This window comes from Oryctolagus cuniculus, chromosome 17 (genome assembly GCF_964237555.1).
Source record: "Oryctolagus cuniculus chromosome 17, mOryCun1.1, whole genome shotgun sequence".
Taxonomy (NCBI): Eukaryota; Metazoa; Chordata; class Mammalia; order Lagomorpha; family Leporidae; genus Oryctolagus; species Oryctolagus cuniculus.
Genome location: NC_091448.1, coordinates 38,815,347 through 38,839,248, shown reverse-complemented (window position 1 = coordinate 38,839,248; position 23,902 = coordinate 38,815,347). Strand labels below are relative to the sequence as shown.

The following is a 23,902-nucleotide window of genomic DNA, read 5'->3' as shown; positions in this document are numbered from 1 at the left end:
CAGCCAGGGCCCTCTTCCTGCTCCAGGAATGAAAAACCAGGAGGGGCGGCTCGATGTCTCCACTACCGTTACCCCGATCATTGTTTTAGGGCTGGGGTGGTTTGCTCCTAGCTGCGCCCCCCACACCGCCAGCTATGTCCTTCATATAAGCACCCGTCTTGGTTGAATGAATACAATTTACTAAGGTATTACCAAGCATCCAATACACTGCACGCTCTTCAGGCACTCTCCTTTTTAATCCTCTTTCCCCAAGCCTGAAGCATTTTTCCCCCCTGTTTGAGAAGTGCAAGCTCCAAAAGCTGTCCTCCTTTGACCTTGGGCAGGGCACCTCCCCCTTGGTGTTCTCAGCTGCCCCAGGGTTGGTACCTTTGAAGAAATAGAAGTCTCCATCCTCCAGCGACACTGCAGCAGCCTCGATGTCGGGGGGCAGCCCGGCCCACCTGTCCCGGAGTGGGCGGGGCTCTGAGACATTGCCATCTGCTGCCACCTCCCAGAAGTGGCTCCCTTTAAAAACGTACAGCTGCTGTTGCCCGTCTGCCCGGAGACAAGAGAGAGTCGGGGACCGACCAGCAGCCTCCTGGTATCTTCCCAGGCAAGGAGCTGTCCTACCCCAGGCTACCCGAGCTGACAAGCAGAGCAGGTGGTGGGCACAGGGTGGGAGGGAACACGTGCTGGAGGGAGCCCTGCTTTCCCACAAAACACTTGGGCTTGGGATTTCTGAATCTAGTAAACACACACACCCTGTGCTCCAGCTCTGGAGAGCCCTGGACGAGCTGGGGAGGAGGGTGGAAAGAAGCAAGGCATGGGTAGGACCATCTCACCTACAGTGATGGCATCGAAGGAAGAGTGGCAGTAACTAGGACTCGGGGCTTCCGGGCGCCTGCGCTGGGAGCTGTGGGGGTCCCAGGCTTCAAAGTCCGTGAACACTTTCCCAGGGAGCTGGGTGGCCACTGAGCGCCCCAGGGGCTTGCCTTTATGGGGGCAGAGGGAAGAGGGAGAGAACACAGGTGGAGGTGTGTTGAGGGCTCAGGACCTCCCTGAGGGTCCCTTTCACGATGACCTAATCCAGGGGCAGGGCAGGAAAGCTGTCCTTAAACCCAGGAATCTCCAACCTGGACAGAGGGAGCCAGCAAGGGTTAGGAAGTAGGAAGGGCAGAGGGTCTGCCTCCTCCCTGAGTCCTGAGCAGCACAGGTGGCCCGAGGGGGGCATTCCGGGCCCCCAGCAATTACGGTAATCCCATCACCAGCCCTCACTCCGGAGAGAAGTGAGGCAGAGCTCAAACAAGTTTAGGCTCGGCCCCATCTCCAGAGTTCCAGTCCGCAGCTGCGCAGTGGAGGGACCTCCTCCGAGCCCCACTCTCCTGGCCTGCCCACAAAGGTGCCCAGTGGCTAGGTTAGGTGGCCGGCCCGAGGCAGATGCTCAGGGCACAGCTGCTGTTGCTGTTGCATTGTGTGGGGTTCGCAGGCTACAAGGCGTGTTCGGACCCACTGGCACAACAGCCCCGCAAGGTAAGCAGGGTTCCAGTGCTTTACCCAAGAGCAACTGCTAGTTTGTGCTGGGAGGGAACTTGAACCCTCGTGGCTCTGTTGCTGGCTCTCTGAGGGAGACAGCAAGGGGCTGAGGCAGGGCCCGGGCCAGTAGCCCCGGCTGATGCACCCGGCCCGGCCTGCTCCCAGTGGACTGGGGGCGGAGCGGGGGAGTGGGCAGCAGCGCCGTGCGGAAAGATTGGGAGAGAAAAGTGGGCTGGGGGAAGGAGTGAGGGCTTTGAGGGCTGAGATGGGGGGAGAGGTGGGACCCTCTGGGTCTGGGAGGGTGTGACGTGAAGAGGGGCTGAGGAGGCGGGGCTTAGGCAGGAATTCAAGGTGGGAATGCGAGGGGGTGGGGCTGTGCGCAGGCGTCGGTTGGGGTTGATGGCGAGCAGGGGGCAGGAGTCTGGTTCTTCAGTTGAGAGCCAGGGCTTGAGGACTGGGAAGGACCGGTGCCCTTAGGGCGGGGGATCCTACCGGAGGCGCCGATGTGAAGGCCGGGAGGCCGGGGCACCGCGCTGGGACCCGTGGCGGGGCTCACCATACAGCCGCTGCACGGCCAGCACGTCGTCCCAGCTGAGCAGCGCGTCGCGGCCCAGCCTCTTGTAGTAGGGCGCCATGAGCGCGCGCGGCGCCGGCGAGTGCGTGAGGCCGAGCGTGTGGCCGATCTCGTGCGCCAGCACCACGAACAGGTTGCGCCCGCGGCGGCGGCGGCTCAGCGACCATCGCTCGTCCCGGTCGAAGTGCGCTTCGCCGCGGCGGGGCAGGAAGGCGTGCGCCAGAGCGCCCCCTGCAGGCGGCGAAGAGGGTCAGCGGGGAGCCCCGGCCCGCCACGCCCCCCAAGTCCTGTCATAGGCCGAGCCTCTTGCACCCGGGTGAGGGGCCGCTTGCTGCGGGACAGTTTCCCTCCTGGCTAAGTCTGGTGGAAGCGGGAGCGTGAAGAGGCGAGCAGATGATTTAGCGGCGGGCTGCGGCCTGGGTTTTATTACTTGCTAGCAGTGTGACTCGGGCAGCCAGCTTAGCTGTGTGTTAGCTTTCTGAACTGAGAATGGGTGTGGTGGTAATGAGCTTCTCTCTCCATGTGATCTGAAGAATGATGGCACCGTCCACGCGGTTGCTTGGTGTGTGTGGTGTGGGAGGGCTCATCAGTCTCTAAACCTAGAGTACAGTGCACTTGACCGTGTGGTTGGTAACAAGTCAGTGTACTCTTGTCGCCCCGCCCCAGAGCTTCCCTGTGGGCCCCCACTGCCCTGCTTGTTGTACAGGCGTGAGTAGAGGGAGTTGGGCTGGACCCCCCGTGATCCTTGTGCATTTAGCATGCCCACATGGAGCTTACTAGAAGTGCAGTTTCCAGGCAGTACCCCTCACAATTCACTCTCCGCAGGGACAGGTGACCCTGACACAGGAACAGCAAACTGCCCTGTGATGATGCTGGCCTTTCTGGAGCCTAGGCCGGTGGGGATGGACAGAGGTCAGGAGCTGGCACTGAAAGGACAGTAGCCTTGGGAAGGTGTCTGGCGCAGGAGTTACGATGCCACTTGGGATGCCCGCATCTTACACCTGAGTGCCAGGGTTCAAGTCCTGGGTCAGCTTCCTGCTAATGTGCACCCCAGGAAGCAGCAGGTGATGGTTTGGGCACTTGGGTCCCTGCCACCTACAGGATTGAGTTTGTGGTCCCAGGCTTCCGCCTGGCCAGTCCCACCTGTAGCAGGCATTTTGGGATAGAACCTCAGAAGGAAGACATCTCTCTGCCTTTCAAGTAAGAACAAATACTTTTTTTTTTTTTTTTTTAAGGAAAAGCTCATGGGGGCATAGAGAGTGGGCCATGTGTGGGAGGAGTTGCTGTAATTCCCAGCATGCCTGGAGCTGTCCTGAGCACTGTTCACTCCGTTTAGCTCTCACTGGGAGACAGATGGGCAGGTTTAAGAGGGGAGCAGATCAAAGCTCAGAGACAACACATCTGTCCCAAACCAGGGAGCTGCTTAGGGAATACCCTGCCCTGACGCCCATTGCAATGCTTAGTAACTGCTCTGACACAGATGTTAAGCCTGTCTTGTGGGGACCCTGGGTGAGGAGGGTGACATGTGTGTGCTCCAGGAGGATCCTTACAACCCAGTGTTCTCCCAGTCCTAAACTGTGGCCCAGCTCAGGGCCTGGAAGTGGGCTTGGTGGGAAGCAGGATAATGCAAGGGAGGTGGGGGCTCAGGTCGCAGGCCATACAAGGGCTTAAGTCCCTGTGAGTGATCCTGACTGCTGGCAGGTGGCAGTCTTCCAGCCAGGCACATGCAGGGGGATGGGAGGGCATGGCATACCATGCCCCCTGGGAAAAACCCTGGTTGAGGACTCAGCACACTGAAGCCCACACATGACCCCCTGCATAGGCTAGGTAGGCAGTCTTCCAGCCAGGGGCACAGGATCAGCCACAAGTCCTCAGCCTGCAGGGGTCTGATCAGGTTTCCTCTCTTCCTTAGGAGACCGGGGGGTGCACAAGTAGCTTCTAGTCAGGTCCTGAAGGTCAGTGTTGGGCAGAAGGGCAGTTAAATCACAGCCAGGAGCCTGCATATTAGGGACAAACAGAACTTCCCATGGCTGTGGGTACTTGAAGGTCTATGTAGCACTTCTGTGGCTGTCGGGAGTACAGTGCCTCCTGCCCTGTGGAGGTAGTGAGCAGGGCAGGAATGAGGGCTTAGTGGATGTCTCTTAAGGCTCAGGTCTGCAGAAATCCACTCCGGGAGAACAAGAGGAACATGGGCCTGTCTGGGGCAGGGTATGGATGACGAGGTCTCAGAAGACTCTCCCAGAGTAAAGAATACTCTTTAGAGTTTGCTGAGCCCCTTTTATGCAGAACCTCATCTGACTACACCTGTAGACATGTGGCATTAACAGCGCAGAGGCCACTGTTCCCATGTGACCGGTGAGGAGATGGGGCTTCCCTGGAGAGGGCTGCGGCTTGGCCAAGGCTGCCCCAAGACTACCTCTCCTAGTTGTGTTCCCTTCTGCCATGTGTCAGCACCTGGGCCGTCGAAGGCATTGCCCAGCCCATCGTTGTGGTCCCCTTGGAAGAAGGTGAGGCGGATGTCCGCAGGGCCTGTGGCTGGGGCCTCCCAGAACTCCAGTGCCGAGACGTTGCTCCACAGCTGGAAGGCGGCACGCACAGCCCCTCGCACGGCAGACTCAGGCAGGTGCTCGGGCCAGTTCACCAGGCGGTAGGAGAGGTGCTGCTTGTACCATCTGTTGCCTGCCACCCAGAAAGCTGCTGTCAGTTGTCAGTTACACCTGCTGCAGAGCCTGCGCCTGGTCCCCAGGGAGCCAGTGTGATGGGGAGCCCGAGATCTGACAGCGGCCCCTGTCAACTGGGGAGACACTGTCCCCACTGCAGGGAGCCCTTGGACTTGGAGGATTGGCTTACCCTAGGGTGTCCCCAATCTAGTGGTTTGGCCTGGGGAGGCCCCCGTCTCAGGGAAGAGAGGCAACGCTTTCCCAGGAAACACCGGCACCCCGAGGGAGTCTGTGTGAACCCCCTGGGCTGGGGTCTCATTCTTCCCCACAGCCTAGGCTGAGCCTGCAAATGGCTCTGAGCCTCTTGCTGGCAGCAGATTCAAGTGCCTGCCCACAGTGTCAGGAAAGAGGGGAAGTGGGGCCTCAGAGCCCAGAGCTGGGACCCCCGCCCCCTCCTGCCACCTCCTGAAGGCCTCTCCGTGGCCTGTCCAGTCCCCCTGACCCCCCTACAGCTGGCCAGAAACCACAAGACCCATTTATGTGAGGTCCTGCCCTCCCCTTCCCTTCCTCAGGCACCCGGCGGAGCCCTGAGGTAGACAAACAAGAACAAAGGGTGTGTTTTGTCCCTGACCCAGAGACATTTTTCCATCTCTGCTTTGTTAGGAGTTTCTCTCCCTTTACCCCAAACAGCAGCTCCTCCCTGAGGGCTGAGGCTCTGGCCTTTTGGCCCAGGCCAGGGTCAGCTGAGTGTGGGCCCTATGCAGTTCTCCACACACCCAGGAGTGGGGGTGGGAGCTGGAAGGGCCAGCACCCATGTTTCTCGTTTCTGAGCCCTATAAACCCACGAGAGACCTCCAGCAGACACTGCTGCGCAGCGGGAGGCAGGCCTTTCGCCCAGAGTGGTGACTGCCATGCGGTGGGAGGGGCCTGCCCTCGGCCACAGAATGCACACGTCACAGAGCTGGACCCTGACCCTGACTGCGTGCCCCTTCCACTGTACCACGTGGGCACACAGGCACATTTGCTGAGACCATAAATCTGTCTGAACATCACTCCTTCGGGTCACAGCAGGGGCTCCACACAAGCTAGAATTCTCCAGATGGGGGGGGCATCTCGGGGAGCAGAGGAGCAGGGCTCCCTGGCCCTCCCACCCCTGCAGCAGGGGAGGGGTGGATCCAAGCTCCATTCAAGGCAATGCTGCCTCCCGGGGCCTGTTTGGTCTGGCAGCCACCCAACCTCCTCCCAGCCAGTGACCAACCCTGGGGCGGGGAAGGCAGACTGATTCTGAGGAAGGCGGTGGGAAGGCCTGCGGTCCAGAGGCACCAGCTGGGGTCCGCTTTGTACCAAGGACCCTTCTGCTGCTCACACCGTGCGTCTCCACTGCACACCACGAGCTCACACCCTGCTGTGGGTGACGGACTCCCCCGCTCTCTTCCCCTCCAAATCCTGTAATTCTCTAGTAAAGTGTGAGGCAGCTCCTTCTGCCTGTTTTGCAGTGCGGGGTCCTCCCTTCATGGCAGGGAAGGGCAGAGTGAGCCAGTAAAGTGGCCAGTCTTAGGAGAGAAACTGTGTGTGTGTGTGTCTGTGTGTCTGTGTGTTTGTAGGGGACAAGAGAGGATGAATAGGAACCGGAACTGTTCTCCTTGGGTAGGGGGTCGCCTGCCTGCCTGCCTGCCTGCCTGCCAGGAAGGAAGGAACTAGCCAGGGGCCAACAGCCTGGGCATCCCACCCCCTCCCCCATGTCTTCCTCCAGACTGGCCCACTGGAGAGGGCTGGCCACTTCAGGCTGCTCCAGAACTGCTACGGTAGGGCAGAGCCACCAGGAGCACCTGACACTGCAGTCCCCCACCAACCCCCTTGCACCAAAGTCCAAGGGGGAAGAGGGAAGAAAAGGGAGCTGGGGAAGGGGCGGGGTGAGCAAGAGGCTTTGGCTGGGAAGGACCCTAGAGTCCTGACTCCCAGCAGGCAACTGACGCTGGGCAAAGAACAGGGCGCCAGGATCCCAGTACCTCCACCTGCAAACTTACGTGAAAATTATGGAAACTGGGAGCTCCAGTTTCCTTCTTTGCAAGGTGGGGTTGATGAGGTTTGCCCCATAGTCAGGTGCAAGGCTCAAATGCAGTAGCAGAGTGAAGCTGCATGGTGCACGGTGAGTGTTCAGTGAATACCCATCCCCTTCTTCCTTTTCCACTGCAAATACACCCGTGTGCCCCCACCCTGTCCAGCTCTGTGAGGGAGCAGCGGGGATAATCAGACCTGCTAGCACTGGGAGAAGCAGCTGCCTGGAATGAGGTTGCTAGATTTAGCAAATTAGAAAACCCAAGGCACAGAGGGTGTGTGTGGAGCAGCAGTTAGCATGCGGCGTGGGATGCCTGCACCTCCCATTGCAGGCTTCCTGCTAATGTGCACCCTGGAAGGCAAGGCTGATGCTCAGCGTGGGTCCCTGCCACTCACTCCTCTTCCATTGTGGATGGAGCTCCTGGCTCCTAGCGTCAGCCTGGCCCAGCCCTGGCTGTCACAGGCATTTGGGGAGTGAACCAGCAGATGGGAGATCTCTGTCTCTCTGCCTTTCCAATAAATAGATAGATACTTAAAAAAAAAAAAAAACAACACCCAGTATCATGTGAATATTCATCTGAAATCCAAATAGAACTGGCTAGCCTGTATTTTATCTGGCAACTGATTTGCCGCTATCCTTTGTCCAAAACAGCGCTCCTAACTGGGTAGTGACCAATGGACTCCAAAAGTGTGTTCCCTAGGGCCTGAGAAGGTGAGATTAACCAGAAAGCAGCAGCCTAGAGCTCAGGCCCCAAGTGCGCAGCCGACACTGTTCGTGGGGCTGCCCTCCTTGCCAGTGCATTCTCCAAGCCCTGGCTACCATGTGGGAACCAGGGACCTTTCCTCCTTTGCATCCTGAAAGGCCGTGTGTCTCGGATGAGGGGGCAGAGGGCCGTGGCCCGGGTCACGCTGCTGAGGCTTGAACCCAGGGCCTCTGGTTGTTCTCTCAGTTCATCTTATTTATTTGAAAGGCAGAGAGACAGAGACCTAGAGACATCTTCCACGCACTGTTTCATTCCCCAAATGTTAACAAGAGCAGGGGCCGGGCCAAGATGAAACCAGAAGCCCTGAACGCAGTCCATGTCTCCCATGTGGCCCACGTGGGTGGCAGGGACCCAAGTACGTGAGCCATCACTGGCTGCCTCCCAGAGTGAGCATCCAGGAAGCCGGAGCTGGAAGTGCAGCCGGGACTCAAAGCCAGGCACAGGTGTCTTACGTGGCATCTTCACTGCTGCACCCAGCTCCCACCCCGCTCCCACCCCGCTCCCAGTTCTGCAGGCTCCTCCTGAGTTTGCGCCCTCCCTTTCTCCGACTTCACTCTTGCTCTCTGTGGCCAGAAACAGTGGGAGGCAGAAGAAGCTGACCCCACTCTGGGGCCCCACCACAGAGTCTGCTTTACCAGGCACGTGATCTGGGCCCCAGCGTGGCTCATGTGTAGACGCAGCGGAACTGGATTGGCAGATGCCTGGACACAGCTCTCTTCCAACAGCAGAAAGAAACTGCCTTCCACTCCTTAGGGAAGAGCTGAGAAAGGAAGCACCCTGTGTGCCTTCTGTCCTGTCCACAGTGAATGTTATCAGTGAACGTAGTCGACGCAAATTATACGTGGCAATGGCCTAAGTGCTCACAGTAAAATTAGTTATAGGTGAAAGCCTGACCAAAAAACCTCATCTTGTTAGAAATCTCAAACATGGCAAAAACCAATCAGAGAAAATTACACCTAACGAAAGCAACGGAGATGCTAGAATTTCAGTAAAACTGTTGTTTCTGGAAAATGGGCAGAAAAATCAGATTTTGAAACATCTCAGATCTGTACATTTAATCCTGGAATATGGGATTTGGCAAAAGCAGGTAAGAGAGGAAACAACAGAGGTATGAAAGGCAAAACCGTGACAGCAGAAGCTGTAGTGCACCAGGTGCGCTGTGATGAAGTGCCCAGAATGGGCAGAGCCGCAGAGACACGAAGATTGGTGGCTGCCAGTGGGGTGGCAAGGGGAGCGTGGGGGGACTATGAATGGGCATGGGGTTTCTTTTCAGGGTAATGAAATGGTCTGGAATTAGATTGTGGTAATGGCTGCACAATTCCACAAATATGCTTAAAACCACTGTAAATGGGTAAATTGCACAGTAGGAGAATTCTATCCCACTGAAACTGTTAACCGACGTGCTGCAGATGAGATCAAGCCAATGGACAGATCACATCGCTATAGAGTAACTGTCAGGAATTAGAATTGAATCTGATGGGCGCTGTGGCGTAGCAGGTAAAGCTGCCGCCTGCAGTGCCGGCATCCCATATGGGTGTCTCGAGTCCCGGCTACTCTGCTTCTGATCCAGCTCTCTGCTATGGCCTGGGAAAGCAGTAGAAGATGGCCCAAGTTCTTGGGCCCCTGCACCGGCGTGTGAGACCCAGAAGAAGTTCCTGGCTCCTGGCTTCGGATAGGCCAAGCTATGGCCGTTGTGGCCATCTGGTGAGTGAACAAGCAGATAGAAGACCTCTCTCTCTGCTTATGCCTCTCTGTAACTCTGCTTTCAAATGAATAAATCTTTTTTTTTTAAAGAATTGATTCTGGTGACAATAACCTCAGCAAAATGTACATGAAAAATGTTGGCGACAGTTTAACTTCACTGCATAGAAAATGGATCAAGGAAATCAGTGGGCTTGATGGGGTTCATTCTAGAACATACTTGTACAGTGAAAATTCATCAATGCAGGTATATTTCTGAGTAGAAGTCTGCATTCACAATTCTGGTCCTCGAGTCAAGAGCTTGTTTCCCACCCTTGCCCTTCCTAGGGAAGGGAGGTCAGGGACTGTGTCCGGTCCCAGACGGAGCCATTTTTGTGGCCATAGGATTTTCACGGTGCTCACCTTGCCTTGCAAAGCGTTTCTTACGGCTCATTTTGGCTCCACGTCCAGAAAACAGGGTACTGATCCTCTCGGTCCAGGCTGCGTGACTGTCAGTGTCTGCGACCCCACAGCGGGGGCGTGTCATCTGGCGCAGGGTGGCATGGTCCAGCACGCCACTGACCGGCAGCTGGGACACCCACTGGAACTCTCTGTCAGGAGGAATTGAGATAAAGGACCACAAAGGGAGGATGGGTGTAGGGATGGAGGCAGGGAGGCGTGCCTTCCTGGGCAATGCTGCCAGCCTTCTCGGAGGGAGAGGACGGTTGGTGCTTTGCACTCCAGCACCCCCAAGCCCTCCACAGCCCTCTGCCCTACCTGATGGCATTGCTGAGTCGAGTAGAGCTGGGAGCTTTGGGGACTTGTGCGTCAAGGTATCCGTACTTCTCCAGGAACGCCTAAGGGAGACAGGGACCACAGCATTCTTCTCCCTCCCTGTGGCTCCGAGGGTCCCAGGCACGTGCATCCTGCCCGACCCCACCTCTTGTCCCAACAGAGTGTGTAAACCAAGGCAGCATCCCGGATTAACGTGAGACCTGGACTCCGGTCTGACCAGCTGGAGGATCTCAGGCGAGTGACTGAGCTTTTCCGGCTGCTGACTTCCCCCTCCCCTCATGGTACTGCTGGAACTCCAGCAGGGTAACGCCGGACAACAGAGGTACAGAATCGGGAGTTAGGCTGGCGTGGTTTGAAATCCAGCTGGCAAGTCACTGCTCTGCCTGCCGTAATGGCCTTGCTGTTAGGACTTCCAGCACAGGACTTTTGAAGCCCAATCACAATCGTGTTTGTAAAGCACTTAATGCGATGCCTGTCCAGGGGAGGGACTCCACACCAAGCTCTTCTGGTAGAGACACAATTCCTATATAGCCAGTGTGCTCCTGAAACATCTTACTTCTCTAGAAATCCTTCCAGGATTGAGCGGGAGCTGATCAGGTGTTGGCTGCGCCACACTCGAACCCATGTTCTGGCTTCTTCCTAAACAATTCTGTGTCCTCAAAATGCAAGTATGTTTAAGGCTCTACAAGTAACCAATGTACTTATCCTCAACTGTACAAATGATATGAAAACTTGACTTTTTAGAGATGTATTGTTTAAGAGCAAGCAAGAGAGAGAGCAAGCGAATGCTTCCATTTGCTGGTTCATTTCCAAAACGTCCAGGAGCTGGGAACCCAACGCAGGCCTCCCACAGGGGTGGCAGGGACACAGCTATTGAAGCCATCACTCTGTCTCCTAGGGTCACATTAACAAGAAACTGGATTGGAAGGCAAGCTGGGACTCAACCCAGACACAGGTATGGGAGACAGGAATCCCAAGTGGCATCTTAATTAATGTACCACATGCCTGCGCCCAGAGGTGCAGTCTTTAAATTAGAAACTTACAACTTTCCTTTTTCATAATTTATTTATTCATGCAATGTACTACATAGTCTGCTAGGTGCACTGGTAAATAAGACATCCCTAAAGGAGCTTTCATCCCTACGGATAGAGAGACACGGGGAACAAGTGCGTGAAGCAGATAAACGGGTGTTGTGAGGAAATGAATGTGACGTGATGGATAAGCTGGGGAGAAACTTTACCGGAGAGTCAGCGAGGACCCCCCGGGGAACTGCCCTATCTTTTTTTTTTTTTTGAAGACATTTATTTATTTGAAAGGCAGAATTACACACAGAGAGAAGGAGAGGCAGAGAGAGAGAGAGAGAGAGAGAGATTGATCTTTGATCTGCTGGTTCACTACCCAAATGGCCACAATGGCCTGAGGGGCACCAATCTAAAGCTAGGAGCCAGAAGCCTCCTCTGGGTCTCCCACAGAGGTGCAGGAGCCCAAAGACTTGGGCCATCTTCTACTGCTTCCCCAGGCCACTGCAGAGAGCTGGATCAGAAGTGGAGCAGCTGGGACTTGAACCAGCACCCATATGGGATGCCTGCGCTGCAGGCAGTGGCTTCACCTGCTATGCCACAGTGCCTAGAGCTGACATTTGACCTGAGATGCAGCCAGACATGTGACGAGCTGGGGGAAGGGGATCAGAAAATGCAAAAGCCCTGAGCTTCAGTGTAAAGCACAGAGGACAACTGTGCCCAGTGTGAAGAAGCAAAGCTTGAGGTGGAGTCGGAGAGAGAGGTAGGGCTGCCAGCCAGCACAAGAAGTAGAGATTTATTTTAGTTTTGTTGTTGGATTAACTCTGAGGAATGGAAGAAAGAGAGGAATCCAGGATGGCTCCTAAGGCTTTGGCTTGGAAAGTGGCACCGTTTACTGTCTGAGGAAGCCTGAGGTGGAACAAGATGGGGGTGGGGTGGGGATAAGATTAATGCAGTGATGTCTAAGTGGCGCTGGCTGCATGAGCCTGGGGCTCAAGGAAGCAGCTGGAATCTTGGAGCCTTGGCGCCTCTGGGCCACAACACCGGCCTCTTGATCCACGGTCATGGTCTGGACGAGGTGCGGGGGAAATGAGGATAATTCAGGACCCTCCCACGGTGCAGAGGCCTTTGACCCCTGCCTGCCTCACATCCCTGGATGGCTGCTTTCCCAGGGAACAAGTTCTTTTTCTTTTTTTTTAAGATTTATTTTATGTATTTGAAAGGCAGAGTTAGAAACTCAGAGAGACAGAGAGAGAGAGAGAGAGAGAGAGAGACCTTCCATCCTCTGGTTCACTCTTCAAATGGCTGCAATAGCCAGGGCTGGGCCAGGTCAAAGCCAGGAACCTGGAACACCATCCAGGTCTCCCATGTGGGTGTAAGGGACCCAAGCACTTGGGCCATCTTCAGCTGCTTTCCCAGGCGCATTAGCAGAGCTGGACTGGAAGTATAGCAGCTGGGCCTCAACCAGCATTCATGTGGGATACTGGCATTGCAGGCAGCTTGACCCTCTGTGCCACAACACCGGCCTCTCCAGTGACCAAGTCCTTTGAGGCCACTGGAGAGAGAGCCTCACTCCCCACAAGTCCTGCCCTTTGGGGAGATGATGCACTTGGCTCCCTGCTTGTCACACCACTGGCAAAGCATCATGAGTGTCACCTTAGATTTTAAAAAGTCACCTCAGCTACTTCATTCATTTTTCTCTATTTTTTTTTTTAATTTTTCATTCTATTTGAAAGATGAGAGACAGAGAAATCTCTCAGCCACTGCTTCATTCCCCAAATGCCTCCAACAGCCAGGGCTGGCCCAGGTCAAAGCGAGCAACCTTGAACTCCACCTGGAGCTCTCATATTAGGTGGCAGGAACCCAGATAATCGAGCCATCCCCTACTGCCTCCCAGGATGCAACCTAACAGGAAGCTGGATTGGAAGCAGAGGAGCTGAGACTCTAGGCACTCTGATATGGAATGCAGGTGTCCCAAGTGGGGCTGAACCCCTGTGCTAATGCCTGCCCCTGCTTAATTGTCACACAGAGTCTCCTAATGTTTACTCCTCCCTGTCATATTGCCTATGCAGAAATAATTTTCTGTCATGCATATTCTCTCTTACCTCTGCATTTCTTTGCTGTATTTCTTAACTCAAAATAATTTCAATTGTAGCTGCTGCCTCAAGAAAAAGACACAAGTTCAGACTGAAACCAGACACTCAGAGCCAGGATCAACCAGCCCCTCGGTCTTCACGGATTTCATTTACATCTGTCTTCAGCGACCTCCACTTGTCACTTGTCAGTAAATCCCCTCCATCAGGAACCCTCATTCTAGACAACAGAACCCTCTCGAGTCCATTTATTGTTTTTCCTGCATTAACTTTTTGTAAATCAGCACTATTGTTTTCTTTTTTTTCCTCCTTTAAACATATATATTCTTTTGGGAGTGGACATTTGGCAACAGTGGCTAAGCCACAGCAGAGTGCCTGGCTTCCAGTCCTGGCCCTACTTCCAATTCCAGCTTCCTGCTGCTGCGCACTCTGGGAGGCGGCAGAAGACAACTCAAGGACTTGGGTCCCTGCCACTCATGTTGGGGGCCTGGATTGAGTTCTTGGCTCCTGACTTTGGCCTGGTCCAGCTTGGCTGTTGCAGACAGTTGAGGAGTAAACCAACAGACAGAAGACCTATCTGTCTGCCTTTCAAATGAAATGTAAATGAAAAAAATAAGAATGTATTATTAAAAAGTATGCTTTATTTGGTGGGCAGGCGCTGTGGTGTAGTGGGCTATGCTCCCTCCTGCAGTGCCGGCATTCCATATGGGTGCCGGCTCTAGTCCCGGCTGCTCCACTTCCAATCCAGCTCTCTGCTATGGCCTGGGAAAGCAGTAGAAGATGGCCCAAGTCTTTGGGCCCCTGCACCTGCATGGGAGACCAGACCTAGCTCCTGGCTTTGGATCAGCTCAGCTCTGGGCATTGCAGCCATTTGAGGAGTGGACCAGTGGATGGAAGACCTCTCTCTCTCTGCTTATGCCTCTCTGTAACTCTGCCTTTCAAATAAATAAATAAATATATTTTTAAAAAGTATACTTTTTGAAGTATCTGATTTATAATCAAAGGGATTTAGTGGCCTAATCAGAGAAATTTTTTTCTTTTACAGATTTTTTATTTGTATAATGAAAAAAATTAATTAATTTTATTTGAAAGACAGAGGTCTTCCATCCAATGGTTCACTTCCCAAATGCCCACAATCACCAGGGCTGGGCCAAGCCAAAGCCAGGAGCCTGGAACTCCACTCAAGTCTTCTACATGGGTGGCAGGGGCCCAAGTGTTTGGGACATCACGTGCTGTGTCCTAGGGTAGGCATTAGCAGGAAGGCAGATCCAGACCTCAAACCCAGGAACGCTGATAGGGGATGCAGGTGTCGCAAGCAGAGTCTTTTTTTTTTTTTTTTTTTTTACAGGCAGAGTGGATAGTGAGAGAGACAGAGAGAAAGGTCTTCCTTTTGCTGTTGGTTCACCCTCCAATGGCTGCCACGGCTGGTGCGCTGCGGCCGGCGCACCGCGCTGATCTGAAGGCAGGAGCCAGGTGTTTCTCCTGGTCTCCCATGGGGTGCAGGGCCCAAGCACTTGGGCCATCCTCCACTGCCTTCCCAGGCCACAGCAGAGAGCTGGCCTGGAAGAGGGGCAACCGGGAAAGAATCCGGCGCCCCGACCGGGACTAGAACCCGGTGTGTCGGCGCCGCAAGGCGGAGGATTAGCCTATTGAGCCGCGGCACCAGCAAGCAGAGTCTTAACTGCTTTCCCACCCCAGGAAAGTGACTAGCGTTCAGATTAGAGTGACACCATGGATACCAGGTCTGAGCCTGAGACTGTTCCCAGCCTGACTTTGCTGGTGACTGGGACAAATTATTTAAACTCTGCGAGTATAAAGTAACAGTGCCTGGCACAAAGTAAATGCCCAATAAACAGTTAATCTAGTTGAGGTTCCTCAGAAGGAAAACTAAGGACAGACACCGGACCGCAACCCATGTGCAAGGTGGGAACTGCTTTAACAAGGCAGTGGCACCTCTGTGATCTCAGGCTTGCCCCACGTCAGCCAGGTGCCCCCTCCGTGTCCCCAGGCGAGGACCAGGACGGACAGAGGGCTTTTTAAAGGTGGCCAGGGGATTCCTGCCTCTTTAGAAGCAGTTTTGCTGAGTGAGTGACTGGGAGAGAACTGGTCACAGTGCGTGGCTGGCACTCCCTTGTGCCTCGCCCCACAAACCCGCCCAGCCCTTATCAGGGAGTTGGCTCTGGCTCTGGGACTCTGAAGCCTTGGACAGAGGGGGAAGGGAGAGGAAATGGTCTGGCGGCGTCTCCGGTTTCCTGGCTGGGCAGGCGAGGTGGGGGCTGGGCGGCTGAGCCTGGTACTCTGGCAGGCAAGCTTGGGTGGAGGGCAGAACAGGGGTGGAGGGGAAGCTCTGGGCCTTTCTCCCTGAGTCGACTCTGGGGCTCCGTGGCAGAGTTCAGGTCGCAGGCAGCAGAACAAGCACGTGTTCAGCACACCAGCAGGGCACAAAGAATGAGCAAACATCTCCTAAAAAGCACTGAAGTCATTATAACCGGGATTATCAGGATCTATGGACTCCCTTATACCTGGTTCATGCTTAGACGTATGTATTTTAAGTTTTCAAATTCCATACAGGAACAGGCCCCTTGCTGAGATCCCTGAGTGGAGGCAGATTCGAATCCCCCAGTGAGGAGGGGGCAGGGGCAGACTCCCTCTGCTCCTGGTGAGCACCCCTGGCCCTGCCTCAGTTTCCCCTGCAAACCAGAGAAATGCCCTGCTCCATAGAAGACAGGGAGCAAGGGTGTGTGCGGTGCAGGGGGGAGGCTGTGGGCAGACCCCTGGGAGAAGATTCCGGACCGGCAGGAGGAGGTCCAGTTCTCATCCCAGCTCACCCACTAACCCCTTGCAGGAGTCACCTCTCTTCTAGTCTTCCGTTTCCTCAGGGGTTCGTCCTGTGTTCCCTTTGGGGCTTTCTGAGCTCCACCTGGGGTCACCTCTGCCCCACTCCACAGGGGCAGTGCCTGGTCCAGCCTTGAAGTTCAGGCACCCAGCTTTCTCTCATGGGTTCTTCTACCTTCCTCTCTCCTGGGGAGCCCACGGTTGGGGCAGAATGGAGGGGAAGCCGGAGGGCTGTGCCCCTTGGGTGGCTGGCCTCATCACTGTGCCACCATGCCTCAGCCACTCTGCTAGCACTGAGGCCGCTGTTCTGGGGAGTCACCTCTTTTTCTTTTAAGATTTTATTTGTTTGAAAGACAGAGTTACAGAGAGAGGCAGAGACAGGGAGAGAGAAAAAGAAGTCTTCCATTCGCTGGTTCACTCCCCAAATGGCCGCAATGGCCAGGGCTGGGCCAGGCCAAAGCCAGGAGCCAGGAACTTCTTCCAGATCTCCTACACAGGTGCAGGGGCTCAAGCACTAGGCCATCTTCTACTGCCTTCTCAGGTCATCAACAGGAAACTGGATCGGAAGTGGAGCAGCCAAAACACGAACTGGCACTCATATGGGATGCAGGTGCTGCAGGCTGGGGCTATAACCCACTGCACCACGGCACCAGCCCTTGGGAGTCACCTCTTTAAAAAGTTCCAGGGTGTCGGTGTGGTATCTGGGTAAAATGCACACAGTTCTCCCAGGACCCAGGCAGCTGGGTGGAAGCCCAGCTCTGCGGGTTCTAGTCCTGCACCTGTCCTGACTTGTTGGGAGGGTGTGCAGGGCCCAGCTCATTTAGTGCCCGAGGCGAAGGGAAATTCTGGCCATTTCTGAGCAGGGCAAGATTAGTAAGAAGGTGCAGCAAAATGAGTCCTAGGCCTGAGTCGAAAACTCCGAGCCAGTGGAATGGAAGGGCAGAGACATGGCGCACCGAGTCCTTAGTTTTATTCTTGGTGGTGCTGCCAATGATTTGTCTCAGGCAAGCCCTGTGCCTCTCTGGGCCTCAGCTTTCTCTTCCATAAAATGAAGAGTTTGTATTAGAGCTCTGATATATATTCCAGTTCTAGCTATTATTTGTTTTTAAGGTGTATTTATTTGAAAGGGAGAGAGAGAGGAAGAGAAAGAGAGAGAGAGAGAGAGAGAGAGAGAAATCTTCCAACTGCTAGTTCACTCTCCAAATGACTCTAACAGCCAGGTCTGGGCCAGGTTGAAGCCATAAGCCAGGCACTCCATCCCAGCCTCCCTTTTGTGTAGCAGGGGCCCAGATACTTGGGCCATCATTTGTTGCTTTCCTAGGTGCATTAGCAAGGAGCTGGACTGGAAGTGGAGCAGCCAGGACTCCAACTGGCTCAGTTCTGTCTTTGCTTCTGCAGCTGACTAGTATGTGAACTCACACAAAATTACTTAACTTGTGGCCAGTGCTGCGGCTCAATAGGCTAATCCTCCACCTGCAGCGCCGGCACACTGGGTTCTAGTCCCAAACGGGGCACTGGATTCTGTCCTGGTTGCTCCTCTTCCAGTCCAGCTCTCTACTGTGGCCCGGGAGTGCAGTGGAGGATGGCCCAAGTCCTTGGGCCCTGCACCTGCATGGGAGACCAGGAGAAAGACCTGGCTCCTGGCTTCGGATTGGCACGGTGTGCCAGCCGCAGCGGCCATTGAGGGATGAACCAACGGAAAAAGGAAGACCTTTCTCTCTGTCTCTCTCTCACTGTCCACTCTGCCTGTCAAAAAAAAAAAAAAAAATTACTTAACTTGTCTGTGCCCTGAAGGATAAAATGGGGGAAAGAATGCTGTTCTACCACTTAAACAAGAGCATCATAAAAATACAGTATGAAGACACTTTGGGAAAGCATTTTTTTGTCCCATTCCAAAGGTTTTTACCTCTAGAGTCACACAGCTTTACTGCTGAAAAGGAAGGGACTTTAGATAGGTGAGCCTGGGACTCATCTTCCCAGACATGCTCCACATCAAAGAACTTCAGCTGCACAAATGAATTGAGGGGCGGGAATTTTACATCGCAGTTTAGTCACTGGGTTGCCCACATCCCATATCAGAGTGCCTGGGTTTGAGTCCTGGCTCCACTTGTAATTCTGGCTTCCTGCTAATGCACACCCCTAGAGGCACCAGGTGATGGCTCAAGAATTGGGTCCCTGATACCCACATGGGAGATCCAGATTCAGCTCCTGGCTGTTGGCTTTTGCCTGGCTCAGCTCCAGCTGATGCGGGCATTTGGGGAGTGAACCACAGGATGGAAGTTATCCCTTTCTCTCTCTCTCTCTCTCTCTCTCCCTCTCTGCCACTCTGCCTTTTAAATAAATAAACTTCTTTAAAAATTAAAAAAAAATCAAAAAATTGCTTTACCTGTGATATAGTCCATCTCATATTTCACTTTGATTTTAGCCTTTCCATAGTGACTGTGAGATGGTGCTTACCATTCAAGGATATTGTTAGCATTATTAGCCAAGTCAAAATGCAAGGGATGACAGCTGGCATTCTGCCTTGCCATGTTTTATAGCTAAAAATGTTTCCCGGAACTCAGGAGCACAATAAACCCCTCACAACTGTAGAGCTCTTACAGGTATCACACTTTCTTTGAACCTCCCAATCACCTTGTGAGAACATAAACAGGACAGGAGTATTATATTCATTTTAAAGATGAACAAACTACATCTCAGGGGAGTGCAGTGTCTTGCTAAAGTGATAGAACCAATACTTGAACCTGAACTCCCTGACATCCATCCTAGGATGTTTCATTTCACATTTACACGAGCGATTTAGACTTAAAAATGCAGGAGTAGAGGTCAAGTTGCTCTCTCCACTGGGAGCTGAATCTCAACTGAGAAAAAGGCCAGCCTGGGGCGTTTCCAGCTGGATTTCTCCTGTGTTCTCTGCAAGAAGCCACTCAGGCACAGACTCTGGCTTTCAGACAGAGGCTGGGATCATGTCTCCCATCACACTGAAGGGCCACAGGTATTCAACAAGACTGAAGCTCATTCTTTTTTTTCTTTTTTTTTTTTTTTTTGACAGGCAGAGTGGACAGTGAGAGAGAGAGAGACAGAGAGAAAGGTCTTCCTTTGCTGTTGGTTCACCCTTCAATAGCCGCCACGGCCGGCGCACCACGCTGATCGGATGGCAGGAGCCAGGTACTTATCCTGGTCTCCCATGGGGTGCAGGGCCCAAGCACTTGGGCCATCCTCCACTGCACTCCCTAGCCACAGCGGAGAGCTGGCCTGGAAGAGGGGCAACTGGCACAGAATCCGGCGCCCTGAATGGGACTAGAACCCGGTGTGCCGGCGCCGCAAGGTGGAGGATTAGCCTAGTGAGCCGCGGCACCGGCCTCTTTTCTTTTTTAAAAAGATTTATTTATTGGAAATGCAGAGAGAGTGAGAGTCAGAGAGAGACAGAGATATCTCCCATTTGCTGGTTCACTCCTCAAATGGCAGCAATGCCCTGGCTGAAGTCAGGAGTCTGGATTCCATCCAGGTCTCCGAAGTGGGTTGAAGGGGCCCCTGTACTTGGGCCACTTTCTGCTGTTTCCCCAGGTGCATCAGCAGGGAGCTGGATGAGAAGTGGAGCAGCTGGGACTCAAATTGGCACCCATATGGGATGACAGTGTGACCCACTGTGCCACAATGCAGTTCTTAAAGCATGTTTTTAAAACAAACAAACAAACAAAAACTGGGGAGGAATTTGGTGCAATTAAGATGCTCACATCACATATCAGAGTTCTTGGGTTCAAGATCTGGCTTGCTTCTGACCCAGCTTCCTGCTACTACTCACCCTGGGAGCCAGCAGGTCATGGCTCAAGTAGTTGGGTTCCTGTCACCCAAGTAGGAGTGAATTGAGTCCCAGGCTCCCAGCTTTGACCTGGTCAAGCCCTGGTTGCTGTGGACATTTGGGGAGTGAACCAGTAGAAGGCAGATCTCTGTCTGTGTCTCTTTCATCTTCTGTCTGCTTTCAAATAAATAAAATAATTAACAATTTTAAAAAGAGAGACAGAGAGAAACACCTGCTTCCAGGATGCAGCAGCATGAGCTCAGCTATTTCCTTCTATTTGGGCAAAGTCTTCTTCCCTCTGCCTGACTCCCTTTCTCTTTGCTTTGTCCTTAGTCTCATATTCACAGGGTTCTGTTTAGGTGTAACTGAGATACTTTTTACTATAATCTCCTCTACTTCTTTCCTTTCCTGTTCTTAAGCAAGATGGGAATCACGATCTGCCTGGATCCCATCTTGAACTCTCTCTCTCCTAACGCCAAATAACCACAACTGAATGGATTCATGGTGCCCACGAGGCTTGTGGAGCTGAGTGCAGGACACAGAACGCTGCCCTAACCAAGGTTGGGGTTGGGGAGAAAGTTGGCCAGCTGTCCTCCCCTGCTGTGTTCTTGCTTCCACTACCCAGAGAGGTTTCTTCATTTTCAAACTGGCTTGACAAAAGCTGTTCCATCCACTTGTGTTCCTCTTGGACCCCGCGGAGCCTCTTCTGCACTTGCATTCACCCAGTCCCCATGAGTCACAGAGCTGAGTTCCTGGGAGTGGCTCCCACGCCCAGGCTTCTGGGTTTCTGACTCACAAATAAAGTCAGATGAATGAATGAGTCTGGGGCATGAGAAACAGACGCTGCATCCAGGGGCAGATGCTCCATGGAAGCCCCAGCGTCTCCCTGGAGAAGCAGCTGTCCAGCAGATGGTTGTACCAGCACACTGGAAGCAGCTGTGCGGGAAGGGATGGCCCACTGAGTGGAAGGCAGGTCCCGGTTGTTCTAAAGAAGGTGCAAGCGAAGCGAATGGTGGACAGATCTCCTGGGACAGTCTGTCGCCCAAGCTCAGGACAGGGCCTGGCTGGGAAAGGGAGAGGGGCCAGGACGATAATATCATTCATGAACTTGCGATGTGGCAGCTCAGCAGCATGGGCTCTTCCTACGTCCTTGTGTTGGGAGCAGCTCTAGTTTCCCTAAGTGGGCAACAATGAACTTGTTCATAATAAAGCTTTGTAAGCAGTACGTCTCCTCCCAGGCAAAGCCCACTCTGAAAAGCCCTTGAGTTTATTACTTTGCATGCACACAGGGTATTGGGAAACATACAGAGACACATCCAGATGGACAGACATGGACACACAGAAGACCTATGATATATATATATACTCCCTTCTCTCCACATGGACACAGAAGCACGGGCATAGAAACACAAATGATGTTACAGCTAGGAGCTAGGGAGAACCTCAGAAGCCATTTGAGAGATTTAGGGGCTGGCATTGTGGCACAGCAGGTATAGCCACACCTGTGATGCCATAATCTCATAGGGGCACAGGTTCATGCCCCGGCTGCTCCACTTCTTATCTAGCTCCCTGCTAATTGCCTGGGAAAACCAATAGAAGATGGCTAAAGTGTCTGGGCTTCTGCCACCCACATGGGACACCCACATAAAGCTCCAGACTCCTGCTGTAGCCTGGCCCAGCCCTGGCTGTTGTGGTCATCTGGGGAATGAACCAGCTGATGGAAGATCTCTCTGTCTCCTCTCCATCATAACTCTTTCAAATAAATAAATACAAATAAAATTTAGCTACCCTTATTTTACAGAAGAGAAACTGCAGCCCAGAGAAGTGAAGGGCCCAGCCTACCATCCCTGGCTGGTTTTTATAATTTCTGTCCCGCCATGTGCTTTGAGTGTTATCTGTTCTTTTTCTAGCTTCTTACAGTGGAACCCTAGATCATTGATCTAAAATCTTCTTTTCTACCACAGGCATTTAAAGCTGTAAAAACTTCATTCTAAAGACTGCTTTAGCTGCATCACATCAATGTTGATATAAAAGTTATGTTCTCATTATTACTAAGTTTAAAATGTTATCTAATTTCCCTGTGATTTCATTTACCCATGGGTAACTTAGAAGTGTATTATTAAAATGAAGTGTGGTATTCCCAAATATTTGGGGCTTTGCTACATATCTTATTGTGATTGATGTCTAACTTGGTTCTTTTTTGGTCTCAGAACACAATCTGCAAGACTACAGTTTTGGAAATGTTATTGAGATTTATTTTATGGTCCAGAATATAGTCTATTTTGACACATGATTCACAGGCACTTGGAAAGAATGTGTATTTTGGGGTTTTCCAGTTTAGTTTTCTACCACTAGCAATCAAGCAAAGATGGTTAACAATATTGTTCAAGTCTTCCACATCCTTACTGATTTCTTTCTCCCCCTTCCCTCTCCTCCTTCTCCTCCTCTTTTTTGGTTTATTCACTCTATTCATCATCGGGAGAGGGGTGTTAAAATCTCCGACTACGGGGCTGCTGCCTGAGATGCCAGCATCCTGTACGGTTGCCCTTTCATGTCCTGGCTGCTGCACTTCTGATGCAGCTCCCTGCTAATGCACCTGAGAAAGCAGCAGAAGATGGTGTAAGTGCCTGGGTCCCTGCCACTACGTGGGAGACACAGATGGAGCTCCAGGCCCTGGTTGTCGTGGTCATTTAGGGAATGAACTAGTAGATGGAAGATCTCCCTGTTTCTCCTTCTCTCTATGTAATTCTGTCTTTCAAATAAATAAATCTTAAAAAAAAAAACCTCCAACTACCCAGCCATAAAAGACCACGTACTCTATGAAGCCATTTATTTGTAATTTTCAGGATATGCTAATGTATAGACATTCATCAGCAGATCCTGTCAAGGCTTGCTTCTCAGTTTTTTGTTGTGTCACTCCTTTAACCTACCCTGGTCCACTAGAGTTCATATTGGACCAATCCTTTACACTCCCACTTCCTACTTCACACCTGATACATCCAAGTCACAAATCTACTCATTTACACCAGCACAATTCCATTTACCTGCCTGCCCATCTCTGCCCTTCTCTGTGCTATTGTTATAACCTTCATGCATGTTATAAAGTCCAACTTACAAGGTCATTAGTTTGCTTTAGGTAGTCTTCTTTTAAGGAAATTATGACAACAGGAAATGTATTTCACCTTTACCTACTTCTAAGCTTTGTTAGAGGAGGTCTCTCCACTCTCAGTCCTCACTCCTAAAGCAAGGCATTGCTGCTGTTTCCGATGGGGGCCTCAGGTGGCAGACCAGAACCGCTCAACTTCTAGACTCTTCTGATCCCAGTCACACAGCAGCTGCTCTCTCGCTACGTCCTGCATAGTTTCAACTACATTTACCTGCACGGTCCTCAGGCAAGGCCTTGCAGAGGGTCCCTTTCAGTGTGGCTTACTCTACTGGGATCCGCTGCTCCACAGACCCCAGCTGCTTCAACTGTCCTGAACTCTGAGCTCGGCCACCTCAGCTTAGCAGGACCACTGTGCTCTGCTTGGGGTCTGGCTCCCTGCACTGCAGTCGGAGCCAAGAACTGGGGTAATGGTGGGGCTTACTGCCTGGCTCTCCCTTCTGTGGAGGACGGTGTTTCCCAAATGCCCACAATGGTATCTCCTATTCCTGTGCTCTTCTTACAAGGTGACTTCAACATTCCTCCCACTAACTGTCCACGTTTCCTCCCTGGAACCTGGGTAGGACTTGTGACTACCCTAGCCAATGGAGTAGAGCCAACGTGATGCTATGTGACTTCCAAGCCTCAGTGAAATAAAAGATACAACTTTCTCTCTCTTTGAACACGCATCTTCAGGACCCGGCTGCCATGCTAGGAAGCCTGTACAAGTCCCCCAGAGAGACCACAGGGCTGGGACTAGGAAGAGACCTGGGGCCCCCAGCTGACAGCCAGCATCAGTTGACAGACATGTGAGTCAACAGCCTTCAGAGGGTGCCAGTCGCAGACTCTTCAGAGCACAGACAGGCTGCCCTGCTGTGCCTTATGTGTGATTATGACCCATAGTATCTGTGAACTTAGTAAATGGTCATTTTACAACACTCAGTTTTTGGGTAATTTGTGATGTAGCC

The 23,902-nt window shown here is 52.9% G+C and overlaps 1 protein-coding gene across 2 annotated transcripts in view; it reads right to left on the bottom strand.

Annotated features, from left to right (window-relative positions):
- Nucleotides 1–23,902, bottom strand: part of MMP28 (matrix metallopeptidase 28) — a 33,185-nt gene that overhangs the window by 6,877 nt on the left and 2,406 nt on the right. Inside the window, exons 2-7 of one of the 2 annotated variants that reach the window (XM_002719072.5) lie at nucleotides 10,026–10,105; nucleotides 9,672–9,859; nucleotides 4,541–4,765; nucleotides 2,069–2,317; nucleotides 822–971; nucleotides 367–534 (exon numbers count right to left, since the gene is read on the bottom strand). In XM_002719072.5, the coding sequence (XP_002719118.2) occupies nucleotides 367–534; nucleotides 822–971; nucleotides 2,069–2,317; nucleotides 4,541–4,765; nucleotides 9,672–9,859; nucleotides 10,026–10,105 (1,060 nt within the window). The remainder of the gene's footprint in view (nucleotides 1–366; nucleotides 535–821; nucleotides 972–2,068; nucleotides 2,318–4,540; nucleotides 4,766–9,671; nucleotides 9,860–10,025; nucleotides 10,106–23,902) is intronic. The other variant, XM_017349069.3, reaches the window with a different exon arrangement.